The sequence below is a fragment of the Geotrypetes seraphini genome, chromosome 11 (assembly GCF_902459505.1).
Source record: "Geotrypetes seraphini chromosome 11, aGeoSer1.1, whole genome shotgun sequence".
Taxonomy (NCBI): Eukaryota; Metazoa; Chordata; class Amphibia; order Gymnophiona; family Dermophiidae; genus Geotrypetes; species Geotrypetes seraphini.
The window spans coordinates 4,480,675-4,495,909 of record NC_047094.1 but is presented as its reverse complement, the minus strand read 5'-3'; the positions used below and the strand labels follow the sequence as shown (position 1 = coordinate 4,495,909).

At 47.3% G+C, this 15,235-nt stretch overlaps 1 protein-coding gene across 1 annotated transcript in view; it reads left to right on the top strand.

Annotated features, from left to right (window-relative positions):
- SLC9A3R2 (SLC9A3 regulator 2) overlaps window positions 1-11,265 on the top strand; it is a 102,417-nt gene extending 91,152 nt beyond the window's left edge. The window contains exons 5-7 of the mRNA XM_033964023.1: window positions 3,442-3,485; window positions 5,292-5,357; window positions 7,910-11,265. Of these exons, the coding sequence (XP_033819914.1) occupies window positions 3,442-3,485; window positions 5,292-5,357; window positions 7,910-8,068 (269 nt within the window). The 3' untranslated portion in view covers window positions 8,069-11,265. The remainder of the gene's footprint in view (window positions 1-3,441; window positions 3,486-5,291; window positions 5,358-7,909) is intronic.
- The last annotated feature ends 3,970 nt before the right edge of the window (window positions 11,266-15,235 follow it).

The following is a 15,235-nucleotide window of genomic DNA, read 5'->3' as shown; positions in this document are numbered from 1 at the left end:
CGATCTTAGGGCTGTATTTTGGATGGTCTGTAGCTGCTTTATCAAATTTAAGGGACATGGTAAATAGAGGATGTTACAGTAGTCCACCAGTCCTAGGACAAGGGATTGGACTATGATCCTGTAGTGTTCTTTGTCAAAGAATTTTCTGATTTTACGCAGGTTGCGCATGGTGAAAAAAGCTTTTTGGGTGATTTTGTTGATTTGGACTTGCATTGTACAGCATCTGTCTATCGATACTCCAAGGATTTTGAGGGATGGCTGTATGATGTATTTGGTGGTGTTTACTTCAAATTCTGTTATGGAAGGGGTTTTATCCTTTTCAAGTAGTAGAAATTTTGTTTTCTCTGAGTTCAGCTTCAGTTAACATAAAGCAATGCCTCTCCTGGGTCAGACCTGAGGTCCATCATGCCCAGAAGTCCGCTCACGCGGCGGCCCAACAGGTCCAGGACCTGTGCAGTAATCCTCTATTTATACCCATTCTTCCACTGCTTCCAGTGTTATTTTTAGGTTGCCTAATGAGGTGGGGTCAATATGGTTATGTCATCAGCTTAGATGAAAGATAATATGTTTAGGGTATCTAGAGTGGTACCGAGGGAGGATATGAAGAGGTTGAAGAGCATAGGTGACAGCGGTGACCCTTGAGGAACTCCACAGGGGTTAGACCAGGGGTCTGATTTAAGATCGTTTGACTTAACTCTGTATGTTCTAGTCTTAAGAAATCCTTGGAACCAGTTGTAAACTCTTCCTGAGATCCCTATGGTGTCTAGAATCTGAAGTAGTATGGTATGATCTACCAGGTTGAATGCCGCAGAGAGATCGAGTTGAATTAGCAACATCTTTCCTCCTTTGCTGAGGTGCTGTCGAGCTGTGTCTAGCAATGTTGCCAATAATGTCTCTGTGCTGTGGTTGGATCTGAATCCCGATTGAGAGGGGTGAAGTAGGTCATGGTCTTCCAGGTAGTTGGTGAGGTATTGTGCCACTAGATCTTCTGTAATTTTAACGTCATCACAAACTAACCCCACCCCTTTTACAAAACTGTAGTGTGGATTTTAGCCACGGTGGTAACAGCTCTGACGCTCATAGAATTCTGAGTATCAGAGCTGCTACCACCATGGCTGGCGCTAAAAAACGCTCCACAGTTTTGTAAAAGGGGGGATAAAATAGAAATACATAGAGAAAAGTTAAATTGAACCAGCAAGAAGCTGGACTCTGCATACAATGCAACACCATAGAAACAGTGACACATGTCTCCTAAAGCAATAAATAAATAGAACATTTTTTTCTACCTTTGTTTTCTCTGGTTTCTGCTTCCCTCATCTTCTTGTTACTCTCTTCCTTCCATCCACTATCTGCCATCTCTCTGCCCCTATATGGCATCTTCTCTCCTTCTATGCCCCTTCCAGAAACTGTATGCCTCCCCCTTCCATCTCTCCTTTCACCCCCATTGGTCTGGCATCTCTCTCCTCTCCTTCCCTCTCCCACACCTCTCTTCTGCAATTCCTTTCTTCCCTCATTTTCCTTTTCAATTTATTTTATGCATACATCTAGATTACGTTCTTACTACCCTCTCAATTTCCTTTTTTACTGTCTACCTACAGCTCGCCACCTCTTTCCCTCACCCCCTCCAGTATTTCCCTAACTCAATCCTTTTCCCCCATCATGTGCCTCCTTTTATTTATCCCCTCCTTCCATCATCTGCCCTCTTCTCTCTCCCCACTTCCACCATCTGCCCCTTCTCTCTCTTTCCCCCCACTTCCATCATCTGCCCTCTTCTCTCTCCTTCTCTCCACTTCCATCATCTGCCCCTTCTCTCTCTTTCCCCCCTCCTTCCATCATCTGCCCTCTTCTCTCTCCCCCTTCTCTCCACTTCCATCATCTGCTCTCTTCTCTCTCCCCACTTCCCTCATCTGTCCCCTTCTCTCAATCTCTCCATCCACCACAGGCCCATCTTTCTCCCTTCCTCACCTTTCCGATTTTGGCAACAAGATCAGCAAGCCCCCCCCCCCCCCCCCCCCGCGACAGCACTCAAGTTCGGCCTCCTTATCCCGGCATCAACAGAACTTCAGATCGGCAACAGGTGCTCAGTCAAAAGCTTCCCTCTGACTAAACTGCCTGGCGGAAACAGGAAGCTGAGTCAGGGGAAGCTTTTGACTGAGCACCTGTTGCCGATCCACTTGTACCTGTTCTACTCCACTCAGGATTTTGTAGATTTCAATCATATCTCCCCTCAGCCGTCTCTTTTCCAAGCTGAAGAGCCCTAACCGTTTTAGTCTTTCCTCATAAAGGTGTTCCATCCCCTTTATCATCTTGGTCGCTCTTCTTTGAACCTTTTCTAGTTCCGCTATATCTTTCTTGAGATAAGGAGACCAGAACTGAACGCAATACTCCAGGTAAGGTAGCTGCAGTCAAGGCAAAATGGGAACCATCAACACATTCTGTTACCCACAGGGAGGGTGGATAGTTTACACATAGCCCTTGTGTGTGTGTCCATTTACATTAAACAACTGAAAGCAATCTATATTAAAGGAGATGGCATTTGATCTTCTGCCTTTCTGTGGTTACAATCAGAGCAGTTTGCATATTAGATACAGCCTACTTCTTTTGTACTTGGGCCAATGGAGGGTTAAGCAACTGGCTCGGTGGGAATTGAACCCAGGTCCACAGGGCAGCTTCTCCTATCTAAGGTGAATGGGGAACTAAAAGTGAATTGAGATGGGTGAAGGTTCATTTTGAGGGCCTGGATATAGAAAAAGTCATACGGACCTAAGAATAGCCTTACTGGGTCTGACCAAAGGTCCATCAAGACCAGTAGCTCGTTCTCACGGTGGCCAGTCCAGGTCTCTAGTACCTGGCCAAAACCCAAATAGTAGCAACATTCCATGCTACCGATCCAGGGCAAGCACTGGCTTCCCCCATGCCTCTCTCAATTCAGGTTTACAAGTACCTGTCAGAATCGCACACCGAAGACAAGAATTCACTGGTTTTCTCAAAGTTAGGACTAACAGAGGATTGGTACAGTTCAGCAGAGAGGGACAGTGAGACCTGGAACAGCAGGGGGCGCTGTATGTCAGGTGTTGTGTGCATATCAGAACTGGAACAGCAGGGGGCGCTGCATTGGCACAGTTGTGCATGAGGGATCTCAGTGTTGGAATAGGGCAGGACTTAGATATGTTGGCAGAGCAGTGGATGTATGGGAGTCTCATGAAAATAGCAGGTGGCACTGCAGAGCTGTGGGCAGGGAGTGTCTTAGTACTGGCATAGTTTATTGTGTCTCAGGATGGAAATGAAAGTATATTGGCAGACCCTTAATGAAACTTTTTTCTTTTTTTTTCCAATGTAACTCCATTCAAAATTCCCTTCGTTATGACGACATGTAGCATTGCCCTGGTGGTGAGCAGAGGGCCGAAGTGTATTTATGTTCTGCCTCTGATTTTGTTTTAGGTGGGTTCTCTCGGCCGATTACCAACGGATCTGCGCAGATGCAGGTGAGAGCTGTCACATGACCCATGAGACAGAATCCAGCAGTCAGGATTTCACGTCCAGGGAAAGAGCAAATGGTTTAATCTATTGAAGATTGTATTATTTGATGTGAATGGGGATGTTATATTGTAAACCTCCTGGGTATTAGGCAGGTAATAAGGGCTTGAAATAAAAAAAGAAGATATATTCTGGAATGGGCACAGACCACTGCAGGAGATAGCCGGCTGTCTCTCATGGTCCATCGTATCTGGCGACTGGCATTGAATTTCCGGTTTATATTTGGCCGGATGAGATATAGATGACCAAGTCTCAGCGACCAAAAATAGACCTGCTTTTTAGATGGGTCTATATAGCCGCTAAACTTAGATGTCCAGCTGCCTAAAACTGGCTCTGAAGGGTCACCGGCCAATCTGCTGAACGGGATAGACGGCCATCTCCCACTGAATACTGGCAGATATCCATCCGGGAAAACACTGACATGTCCTCTTTTTAGTCCTGAATGGACTTTCCAAAACCCAACGTTTGTCCGGGTTTTGGAAAGCCCCTACAAGCTCCCGCATCTGAAGGGCCTCTGAATATGCGTGGATGACGTGACATGCATCTGCGCATGATCTAGGCTCTCCAGATGCGGCCGGAGATCGTGGCAAAGAGAGGAGGCTTTCTGGGGGGCGAGGCTGGAGGGTGAAACAGGGCGGGGCTAGAGCAGGGCTGGAAGTGGAATGGTGCGGGATCATGTGTCCAGGGTTTTCTTTTTTTAAATATGGTAACCCTACTTCTATGTACTGGCTGGGAGTTGTTCTCAGCAAGCTAAATAGCACTGAATATCGGGCCTAGACTAAGACCTTGAATTTTAAAAATTCCCATAGACTCCCTTTGAAAGATCTTCCCCCCATCCCCAAAGAAAGTTTGCTGTATACACTGTACTGGCAAAAGAGCGACTGGACGGAGAGTGGTCTGCCTAGATAGCATAACACATTCCCAGTGCAACAAACAGGGCAGAGGGTGAGGTGTGTCGAAGAAACAGCCGAGAACTTCAGAGACTGACACGCTCGTCCCAGGGGTTGGAGAGATGGGGGGAATATGCTATGATTAAAATTTGAGGTCCACAAAGGGCAGAGCATTATTTGCAGTGGGAAGATTTCCAAATCGATGGTACTGCTAAACCCTGATGTGTTATAATGGTTGGATTTGAATGCCCTGATGCTGGACGTAAGACTGAGCTTGCTTTGCGGTATAATGGCAGAGTGAGTGAGTCTTGACTGTTGTTTGCTCTTCTCATGTCGTAGTCCTGTGACATTCCATGTTCCTTGCCGGGTTTTCAGGATATCCTCAATGAATATGCATGAGAGATTTGCATATAATGGAGGTAGCAGGCCTACAAATTAGGAGTGTACATCCCAAAATAATTTTCCTTGGTTTTTAAATAATTTTTTGTTGGGGGGGTGGGGGTTGTATCTTTTTTTATTTTTTTATTACGGAGTAATATGAGTGCACATCCTTTCGGAAGAGTTCACTTTTAGTAACACTCAAAAAAACCCCAAACCTGATACGAAACGACCCAGGAAATGTTGTTTCAAACAAATACATATACTTAATGCAAATCTTCCCTCATGCATATTCATTAGGGATGTGCTGAAGATCTGACCCATTGAGGCCTGGGAGTGAAGATGGAGGTTCTGGTCTGTCTCCTTCTGTCCCTGTTTTCTGCTTTTAATAAGAGTGTAAGTGGTCTCAGACCTACCCTAGGAAAGATGTCCACCGAGTGCATGTGGGACCCTGACACAATGCTCTTAATGTCTTCTCTCTAACAGCTGAACGGAGGCTCCTCCACATCCTCTTCGCACAGTGACCTCCAGAGTCCCGAGAGAGATCGAGAGGTAAGACCGCTGGCTAGGTTTTCACTCCAGGGAAGGAAGTCCTTCCTGGGCAGGGAAAACCTTAAACAAGAATGCAATTGTGCTGAGAACAAAGTGGCGTGGCATCTGACTCCAAGTCTGCGTAAGGATGGCAGACAGACGCTCCTGCTGTTTCATTGTGACATGCAAAAGGTCAGAAAAGCCTGAAGGAAAGGCTGCGTACTTTTAGCAGAAAGGTGGGGATCAACAGAGGCTTCACCCCACCCCTATACCACATTATTGGAGAAGATTCATCCAGGCAGTGTGGCCTCTTTGTCTGTTTTGAAGCACTGAGATGATTTCCCCTCTCAGCAAGGCCATTGCATCCTTCTTTACTAGAGAGGGATAATCTCTCACCTTCCTCAGTCATTGCTCTGGAATCTGCTCCTTGTGAGAGATTTAAGCCCATGTTCCTTCTGTGAATTAGCTGAAAGGCCGGAAAGCCTCCAAGCCCAGCTTCCCCTAGCAACCGCAGGACACTGGGCAGTAGTGCTGCCTGACTCACTTCGGTGAATTGATTCAATTTCTTAAAAAAATTGGGCTCGCCGATTCAGTGACCAACCCTTCGGGCCTCCTAGAGCAGTAGCACTCTGGCAGTGGAAAAGCCTGTCCTAAGCACTGCCCCTCGCTGGCCGTCCACTGCCGCTGCTGCTCCTGCTTTAGGAGGCTCGATGTCAAAGCTCATGGTGTGTGTGTGTGGGAGGGTGTCGGTCAGGAAGCGCTGTGGGTGCCCGAGGACCCCTAATATTTTGGGGACCTCATATGACATGTTACCCTCGGACTCACAGCTTTAGGGGGCTCCCCAAATGCCGGCATGTTTTCCCCTTCACCCCCCTCACTCCAGCATATGACCCTTTCTTTGGAGTCCCTCCCTCTGTAATTCTAATAGCTACACCAGGGTCCCCCCCAAAGGACAGCATGTTTCCTCCTGGTCTCACTTTAAAAACTAATTATGGCCTGCAGAGGATTGCCAGTGCTGTAGCGATTCTAGCAGGCTGCCACGGGTCTCCGATGCACGTTCCTTTTGCCACGGTCTATCCCAGACCAAAATAGGAGGGGTGGGACCGCAGCAGAGGGAACGTGCGGCGGAGGCCGCCTGCTAGAATCGTTACAGCACCGGCAATCCTCTGCAGGCTGTAATTAGTTTTTAAAGTGAGACCGGGAGGCCAGGGGGAAACATGCCAGCCTTTGGGAGGCCCCCTGGTGTAGCTATTAGAAGTACTCTGAAATTTATTGCCGAAGAATGTGGTGAAATCAGTTGGCTTAGCGGGGTTTAAAAAAGATTTGGATAAATTCCTAAAAGGGAAGTCCATAGGCCAATATTGAAATGGCTTGGGGAAATGCACGGCTTGTTTTATTACTTGGGATCTAGCTAGGAGTGTGTGGTGCAGTGGTTACAACTACAGCCTTGGCACCCTGAGGTTGTGGGTTTGAATCCCGCACTGCTCCTTGTAACCCTGGGCAAGTCACTTATTCCCCATTGCCCCAGGTACATTAGCTAGAGTGGGAGCCTGCTGGGAAAGATAGGGAAAAATGCTTGAGTATCTGAATAATTTGTAATCCACATAGAATTGTAGGAAATGCGGATTATAAATTTATTAAAAATAAATAAAATAAAAAAATAGGGATCTGGGTTGGCTACTGTTGGAAACAGGACACTGGGCTTGATGGACGTTTGGCAATTCTTATGTTCTTATGTGAGCCCAAGTATAGGACAATTGAGCCATTGTGACATCACTGATGACTTTGGCCCTTAGGCATTGGTGGAATGAGGCATTATGACATCACAATGTGAGCTCTGGAACGTTGCTACTCTTTGGGTTTCTGCCAGGCATTAGGACATCAGGGAAAGGGATTGGGACTTTCTATAGTTTCACAATCACACTCAAAGCAGTTTACATACAGCTTCTTCAAGCATTTTCCCTGTCTGTCCTGGTGGGCTTACAGTCGTATCGAATGTAGCTGGAGCAATGGGGGAGGGGGGGATTAAGCTCCTTGCCCAGGGTCACAAGGAGCAGCATGGGTTTGAACCCACAACCTCAGGGTGCTGAGGCTCTAACCACTATGTCACACACTCCTCCTGGCGTACAAGTTGAATGTGCAACCCTGGAATTCTAAGGCCTCTGACCCGCATAGCGCCTCCTGTGGCCACACTCCCTTTTGGCATGCAGAGGTGCCCATAAATCCAAGTAATTGCACACTAGTGCCAATAATTAGTGTTAATTGGCTCATTAAATAATTGTTGCACACGTGGCTCAGGAAACACGCTTGAAATTTGGCACCCAAATTTCAGTGACCCTTATAGAACATGCAGAATAACTGTGTAAGTTATACGCCTGGTCCACGGCCTAAACAGGTGTAACTTGAAATGCTGTACGTGGATGGTTTGAATTCTACGTGTATATTGGGTGAAGAACACCACCGACTAAACTTATAATCTGAAACTTAAGCTTATGCGTCCCCTGAATCTAACTTCCTGTGTAGGAAGCGTTGGCACGGGTCTGTGTAACACTGCTTCCGTTTTCTCTCCACAGCGAAGAGACGGCGGTAAGCGAGATCCATTCGAAGAGAGTGGCCTGAGCCTGAGTCCCACAGCGGCAGAAGCCAAAGAGAAAGCACATGCCAAACGGGCCAACAAGCGGGCGCCAGCGATGGACTGGAGCCGGAAACACGAGATCTTTAGCAACTTCTGAGCTGTCCCCCGCTCTACCTGTGACACACACTCCACTGGCATACCTGGCACCTTTCAGTGGGGGAGTGGGAGCTGGAACTGGTACCCTGATGTGGCTGAAGACTCTGAGGAACCGCTGACGGGGAAAAGTTTGGGGGTCAGGTTTGTGTAAGCCCTCGGTGCGTTTCCTTTTGCTGAAGACGCTCGGCCGTGAGCGAGGAGGACCCAGACTCTAGCCAAGCCTCAGTGGGCTGGAAGCTGGTACCAGAGCATTCTCCAAAGGGCTGTGGGAGAAAGGGAAATCGGCAGGAACAGGCGAGAGCAGGCGTTTAGACGTGCACCTGTCCTGTATAATTTCAAAAGGTTCTGTTGGATGACATTAGCAAAATCCCTTCACACGAGCGCCGTCCCTTCCCCACCTGGTAAAGCTCACTTACTGTCTTGTTGATGAACTTCTCACAGCAAAATTGCTGTTCCTGCTCCCTCACTTTAAGTCTTGTGTCACAAAATGCTAGTAACTGCAGCTATTACCCTCACCTGCTGCTGCTTCCACAGCGAGATTGCAATTCACATGAGAGCTCATTCCTCTGTCCCCATGGTAAGACTCAGACGTCTACTGCTGCTTCTAACACACGTGCATTGATTTTCTTAAATGGAAGGGAAATGATTTTTAGAGGTATCTCTGTTGGTAAATAGGGGTTTACCTGCAGGAACCTCTGACCATTTTCTCTTCCTCTTGCTCACAGGGTGCATAATTTGACCCATCTGAAAGCTGAGGTGGAAATTGGGGAGGGGGCAGAGTACAGGCTGAGCTTTCCTGCTGAAGCCTCTGCGTGACTTCTGTTGGCTGCATTTGCACTCGCTCCAAAGCAGGTGGTGATGAGACAGATGGAGTCCCGTCCCGCCCTCGGCCACATTTTCCAAGCAAAACCCCATGTGCCCTTTCTAAATTACCACCCAAAAGAGGACTTGTGTTGACAACAGAAGTCCCAGCGGCACAGGACCTGGGATTCATGGGAGAGATACTGGGCTGTGTTGCCTGACTTGAATTTTGAAGTTGCTGGCGTGGACTGTCCGGGGCATTGTTGCCTTTCCACGTTCTGTGCCATGGGGCAGCCTGGCCAGTGTGCTGGGAATTTACCCGTGGTTTTGAGCAGTATTTTTTGTTGTTTCTTAATAACCGCTGCTCCAGGGTGGAACCACTTTCTGGGTCTCCGAGGGGGTAAGTGTTCGGCTCGGGAGTGGTCTCGTTGACCCCTTCTGTTGGTGGCGTGCTGGTTTTTATTCCCCAGCCGTAGAGACACTTCATCAAGGCTGCACCGGGCAGAGTCAGACTTAGCAGCGGCCTCAGCTCTTCTCATTCTCCTCCCTCAGTCACGAGTCATTGCAAAGAAAGGAAAAATGATGTTTACAAACTCAAGCCTATCCTAGCACCACCCCGATGATCTGAACTGGTCCAGTAACTGGGGTGGTAGTACTGGGATGTGCAGCCACAAGTTTGGTTTCATTATTTTTTTTCATTCCAGAACTTAATGCCACTGGATTCTTGGAGTTAATTGACAACCATTAGGCTATAAACACCCACCTGCCCGGGTCACTATTCTAACACATCCGCACCTGAATTTCAGGGGTGAGGCTGAGGGCTGGTCTCAGGATTCAGTCGCAATGTTAGAGAGAATGTTCATTTCCGTGCCTGAGCTGAGAACCGGCATCACACCAGGTTTCAGCAGGCGTAAATCCAGCGCTAGCCACAATTAAGGATGTGCACGGATCTGTCCACAAGCATAACCTGCCCACTATGTGAAAGGCTGGGGGGCCACTCGAAACTTGTGAGCAGCTTTGCCCATCCCTGTGGTCCAGCTAAGAGAGGTGAGCCACTGTCTACTCTTTGGAGCGGCCTGCGCTAAACTTCAACACGAAGGACCACTCGTCTGACTCAGCAGCGGCAATTCTTATGATTCTACTTACTGGGACTCGCTGGGAATATGGCCAGGTCTGCATGAGGGGCACTTTGGTGGACTCTGTAACTAGACCTCTGGTTTTAGTCTCTTTGCAGTGATGTCCTGACCATTCAGGGTGATCAGTTTCACACGTTTGCCCACAGAATGAGGGATTCCGCTACTAGACTGTCTGTATGAAAATCTGAAACATTTCTTCCTTGGGGGACCCCATGCCATGAGCAGAGGCAGTAGGAGGAAAGTGATAAGATATGGGATGAAGGAAACAAGCTTGAGTTGATGCAGGAGAGGGGGATAGAGGTGAAGCATTGGCAGGAAGAGGTTGCGCTTGGGATGTAGGAGAGGGGGATGGAGGTGAAGCATTTGCAGGAAGAGGTTGCGCTTGGAATGTAAGAGAGGGGGATAGAGGTGAAGCATTGGCAGGAAGGGGTTGCGCTTGGGATGGAGGAGAGGGGGATGGAGGTGAAGCATTTGCAGGAAGAGGTTGCGCTTGGAATGTAAGAGAGGGGGATAGAGGTGAAGCATTGGCAGGAAGAGGTTGCGCTTGGGATGGAGGAGAGGGGGATGGAGGTGAAGCATTTGCAGGAAGAGGTTGCGCTTGGAATGTAGGAGACGGGCTGCTAGAGCATTATGTCACCAGTTAGAGATGCAGGAGAGGGGCACGGAGGTGAGACCATGCAAGGGAGCAGAGAATTCAAAAACGGGGGACTTTCTCCAGACAGGGGGGGCTGCTTTAGGGGGAAATCTGGAACAAATGTCATTACAAGTGCACACTTTTTCCTGATAAAGGCATACGTGTGGCAGAGTTACAGGCCTAGTCGTAGATGGGATAGCAAAATGCTGTCCCCTCCCCCACCAGCCAAGTGTGAAAGGTGTGTGCTGATGCCAGTGTTGCATGCTGTACAGATGATAGCTTGCTCTGCTCATGCAGGACGTTTCTTGGCTGAACAGCTGGTTTGTAAAGACTGCCCATGGCAGAACAAGGTCTAGAGGGGAGCAACGACAGAGGAAGAGAGCCAGGGTTGCTGCTCATTGCACTGGCCACCACTGCAATAATGGAGTCGCAACTTGGGAAAATAAATGTACTGAATCCAGCCCTGGTACAGCACCCTGCTGTCTGTCTATTGTCTGACTTATAAGCTTTTGTAAGAATTATGTAGGATTTTGTACATTAACTACAGCACAAATTGAAAGCTCTCTCTGCATTGTAAAACTAATGTCTACTGTAACAGAAATAAACATTTGCATTGCCCTGTGCAAACACTGCCTTCCTTAGTTTCAGTGTTCATTACATAAAATGCACAAGAAAAAGGCTGAAAGCCTCGGCTCTGAGCAAAAAATATCCGCAGATCCCCAGGAAACTGGCCTCACCTTTTACAAGCTTCTTCAGCCATGAACAGTAGCGTATGAGAGCAGAACTGGGCTGATTTGTAGCTCATCGCTGTATTTTGACTTTAGCACATCCTGCTTTTTTTATGTCATGCACTGGAAATATATAGTAACATAGTAGATGATGGCAGATAAAGACCCAAATGGTCCATCCAGTCTGCCCAACCTGATTCAATTTGAATATTTTTTTTTTTTCTGGGCAAGAAGCCAAAGCTCTGCCCGGTACTGTTCTTAGGTTCCAACTACTGAATGTGTGTCCTCTGAAGAGGAGGGGGCCAAGCAGTACACAGTGTACCCAAATATTCTTTAACTTCAAATAAACAGAGAGAGGAAAAAGATTTGATTGTAACCCACAAAAGGTGGCATCTCAGAAGTAGAGGAAGGTTGAGAACACAGAGCTTCACAAAGGGATGAAGTGATGCTTCTGAGGTCACATTGATGGGATGCAGGTTGACATAGAGACCATAAGGCGTTGGCAACTTTTGCCTCCTAGTGTTGCTCTGGGGCAACAGCACCTTGTGGAAAACAAAACATAGAAGATGATGACGGCAGAAAAGGGCCACAGCCCATCAAGCCTCTCCTTAGAGCAGTGGTTCCCAACCCTGTCCTGGAGGAACACCAGGCCAATTGGGTTAGCCCTAATGAATATGCATGAAGCAAATTTGCATGCCTATCACTTCCATCATATGCAAATCTCTCTCATGCATATTCATTAGGGCAGTGGTTCCCAACCCTGTCCCGGAGGAACACCAGGCCAATCGGGTTTTCAGGCTAGCCCTAATGAATATGCATGAAGCAAATTTGCATGCCTATCACTTCCATCATATGCAAATCTCTCTCATGCATATTCATTAGGGCTAGCCTGAAAACCCGATTGGCCTGGTGTTCCTCCAGGACAGGGTTGGGAATCACTGCCTTAGAGGTCTAAATCCTTAGAGTTGATTTCATGCCAAACCAATTTCAGAGCGTCCACCGCCTCGAGCCCAAACACACCGGCAGGAAAGAATTACACGAGCCATGCGCTGCATGCCTTCCCCACTTGCACAACCGACTCCAGAACACTCTCAAAACAGCGTGCTGCTTATACACCAACATACCGGGTTTGCCGAGTCAGCAGCAGATGCGTTTCTTATGTAGTCCAGTTTTAACGGCTAGGTGGCAAGTTTTTTTTAATTTTTTTTTTTTTAAATAAGCAGCTTTTTTGCCCTGGGACCTTTTGAAAAAGAGCCCAGCACCTGCTGATTTCACCGACCACCCAGCTAACTTACCAGAAACATTTAATGCTGCTGCTTAGTACTCACCTCTCCCTGCAAACGGTTCTGGGAAGAACGCTGCATAAGGGGTTGAAAATGTGGGTCCGGAGGCAAACACAGAACATTTAGCACAAGACCAAACTTTGCACGGGGATGAGAGTGGGGCTTATAAAGAAGTGAGCTTTCCCCCCAAATGCATTTTCATAGGAGTAGTTCCAGCTTCTGCATTAGACACTAGAGCAGGGCTGCCCAAGTCCGGTCCTCGAGATCTACTGGCAGGCCAGGTTTTCAGGATATCCACAATGAACATGCATGAGAGAGAGAGATTTGCATACCAAGAAGGCAGTGCAGGCAAATCTCTCTCATGCATATTCCTTGTGGATATCCTGAAAACCTGGCCTGCCAGTAGATCTCGAGGACCGGACTTGGGCAGCCCTGCACTAGAGAATGAACCATAGCCATGAGGGAACTGCTTCTTCTTCCAGGCTCTCTCTCCTTTGCTTTCCAGTCAGAGGTGCATAACGGTACTGGAAATAAGCCCATGAGGCAGATGCTGAATGCGTTGTTCTAGCATGATGTTCCCCCCCCCCCTCTACAACTTTCTTTTACATTCTATTGTGAAGCTTAGGGGCCTTTTTGCTTAAGGTATGGTCGGGTTTTGTACTTAACACATAGTAAAGGCAAGGAACATGCCCAACAGTTGGGCTATATGTACTGCAGTGGTGGCTTCCTTGCTATCTGCCACATTAGGCACAACACAGTCCCCTGACAGAACCACCCCACTTCGGCATGGCCATCCAAAATGGCACTTCTGCTGTCTAGCGCTAGTTTTTCAGTACTACAGCAATACCATGAGACTACCACTAGGGGGTAGAGGGTGACGTTTTGCATGTCTGTGTTGACCTGGGCAGAGGCACAGAATGACCACCAACTTACCAACGCAGATCCCAGGGAAGGGGTGTGGTTACTGTGGCCAACCTACCACCTCCTCTTCAGGTGTGGTAAATTACAGCCATGCTGTCAGCAACTGTGATAGGTAGGCTGCAGAACCACACCACACACTAGCTGTCCCTCCTCTGCTCATGTTCACATGTTGATGTATTCATTCATTCAGTTTTCTATACTGTTCTCCCAGGGGAGCTCAGAATTTACATGAATTTATTAAGGCACTCAAGCATGTTTTCCTGTCAGTCCCGGTGGGCTCATAATCTTTCTAATGTACCTGGAGCAATGGGGAGATTAAGTGACTTGCCCAGGGTCACAAGGAGCAGCGGGAGTTTGAACCCACAACCAATTAGCTAGTGTAAGCTTTTATTCATTTTTAAAAAAAATTGTGCTGGCTTTTCTAACGTGTTACGTTTAGCTTGGGTCTGGGCTAACATTTAATGTGTGATAACACACCCATGCTAGTTGCTTAATACAGCTTAGTAAAAGACAGCCCCCCCTAGTGGTAGAGAAGCTGTGAAAAGCAGCTCCCTCTGTTTTGATATGGTAGCGTTGCATTATTCCTTCTAAACCAGTGGTCTCAAACTCAAACCCTTTGCAGGGCCACCTTTTGGATTTGTCGGGACTTGGAGGGCCTCAGAAAAAAATAGCTAATGTCTTATTAAAAAAATGACAATTTTGCATGAGGTAAAACTCTTTATAGTTTATAAATCTTTTCTTTTGGCTAAGTCTTAATAATAATATTGTAATTTATAGCTAAAGAGACATTTGATCAAGAAACTGTTTTATTTTACTTTTGTGATTATGATAAACATATCGAGGGCCTCAAAATAGTACCTGGCGGGCCGCATGTGGCCCCCGAGCCATGAGTTTGAGACCACTGTTCTAAACCATCATATGGTTTGGGTATTGCTCAATTCAAACCACTCTTCTTACCCATCCAAATCTGACAGAACAGTTCCACATGCATAAAATAAAGTTTGCAAGAATTCCAGGAATCGCGCTCTAGGTGGCTTCCCTTGACGTTTGGTTTTTAAACATATTTGACTGAAACAAGAGAAAACAAAACCATGAAAAAGAGCCGAAATAATATCAAGACAAAATCAAGTGCGTAGCTTTGCTTATTAAATTAAGCCAACTGCAGTGGCTCAACTTTCACTGTCTCTGGGCTTTAAACTAGGTAAGTCGGGGGAGGGTACCCATTCACATATTAGTGCAGAAAGGAATTATCCTGATGAGGTGAGTCGAAACTCCGCTTCCATGTCCAAGGTAAGTACCCACATTGCAAACAGTTCTTTGGGAGTCACACCGACTCGGGTAGGATACGCCTCACAGGGACTTAGCAAACACAAGATATGGAGGGCCGTGTATGTCAATGCACACAGTTTAGGTAACAAAATTCTAGAATTGGAGGCTGAAATAAGGAATGCCGACCTAGATGTGGTGGCAATATCTGAAACTTGGTTCATGGACTCACATGGGTGGGATATGGCTATACCGGGCTACAATCTACTTCGTCAGGACAGAGAGGGCAGGTTAGGAGGGGGGTAGCTCTATACATTAAAGAGGACATCAAAACCACCAGGATCACAGATGTCAAGTACACCGGGGAGTCCCTCTGGGTAAACCTGGCAAGAGGCAGAG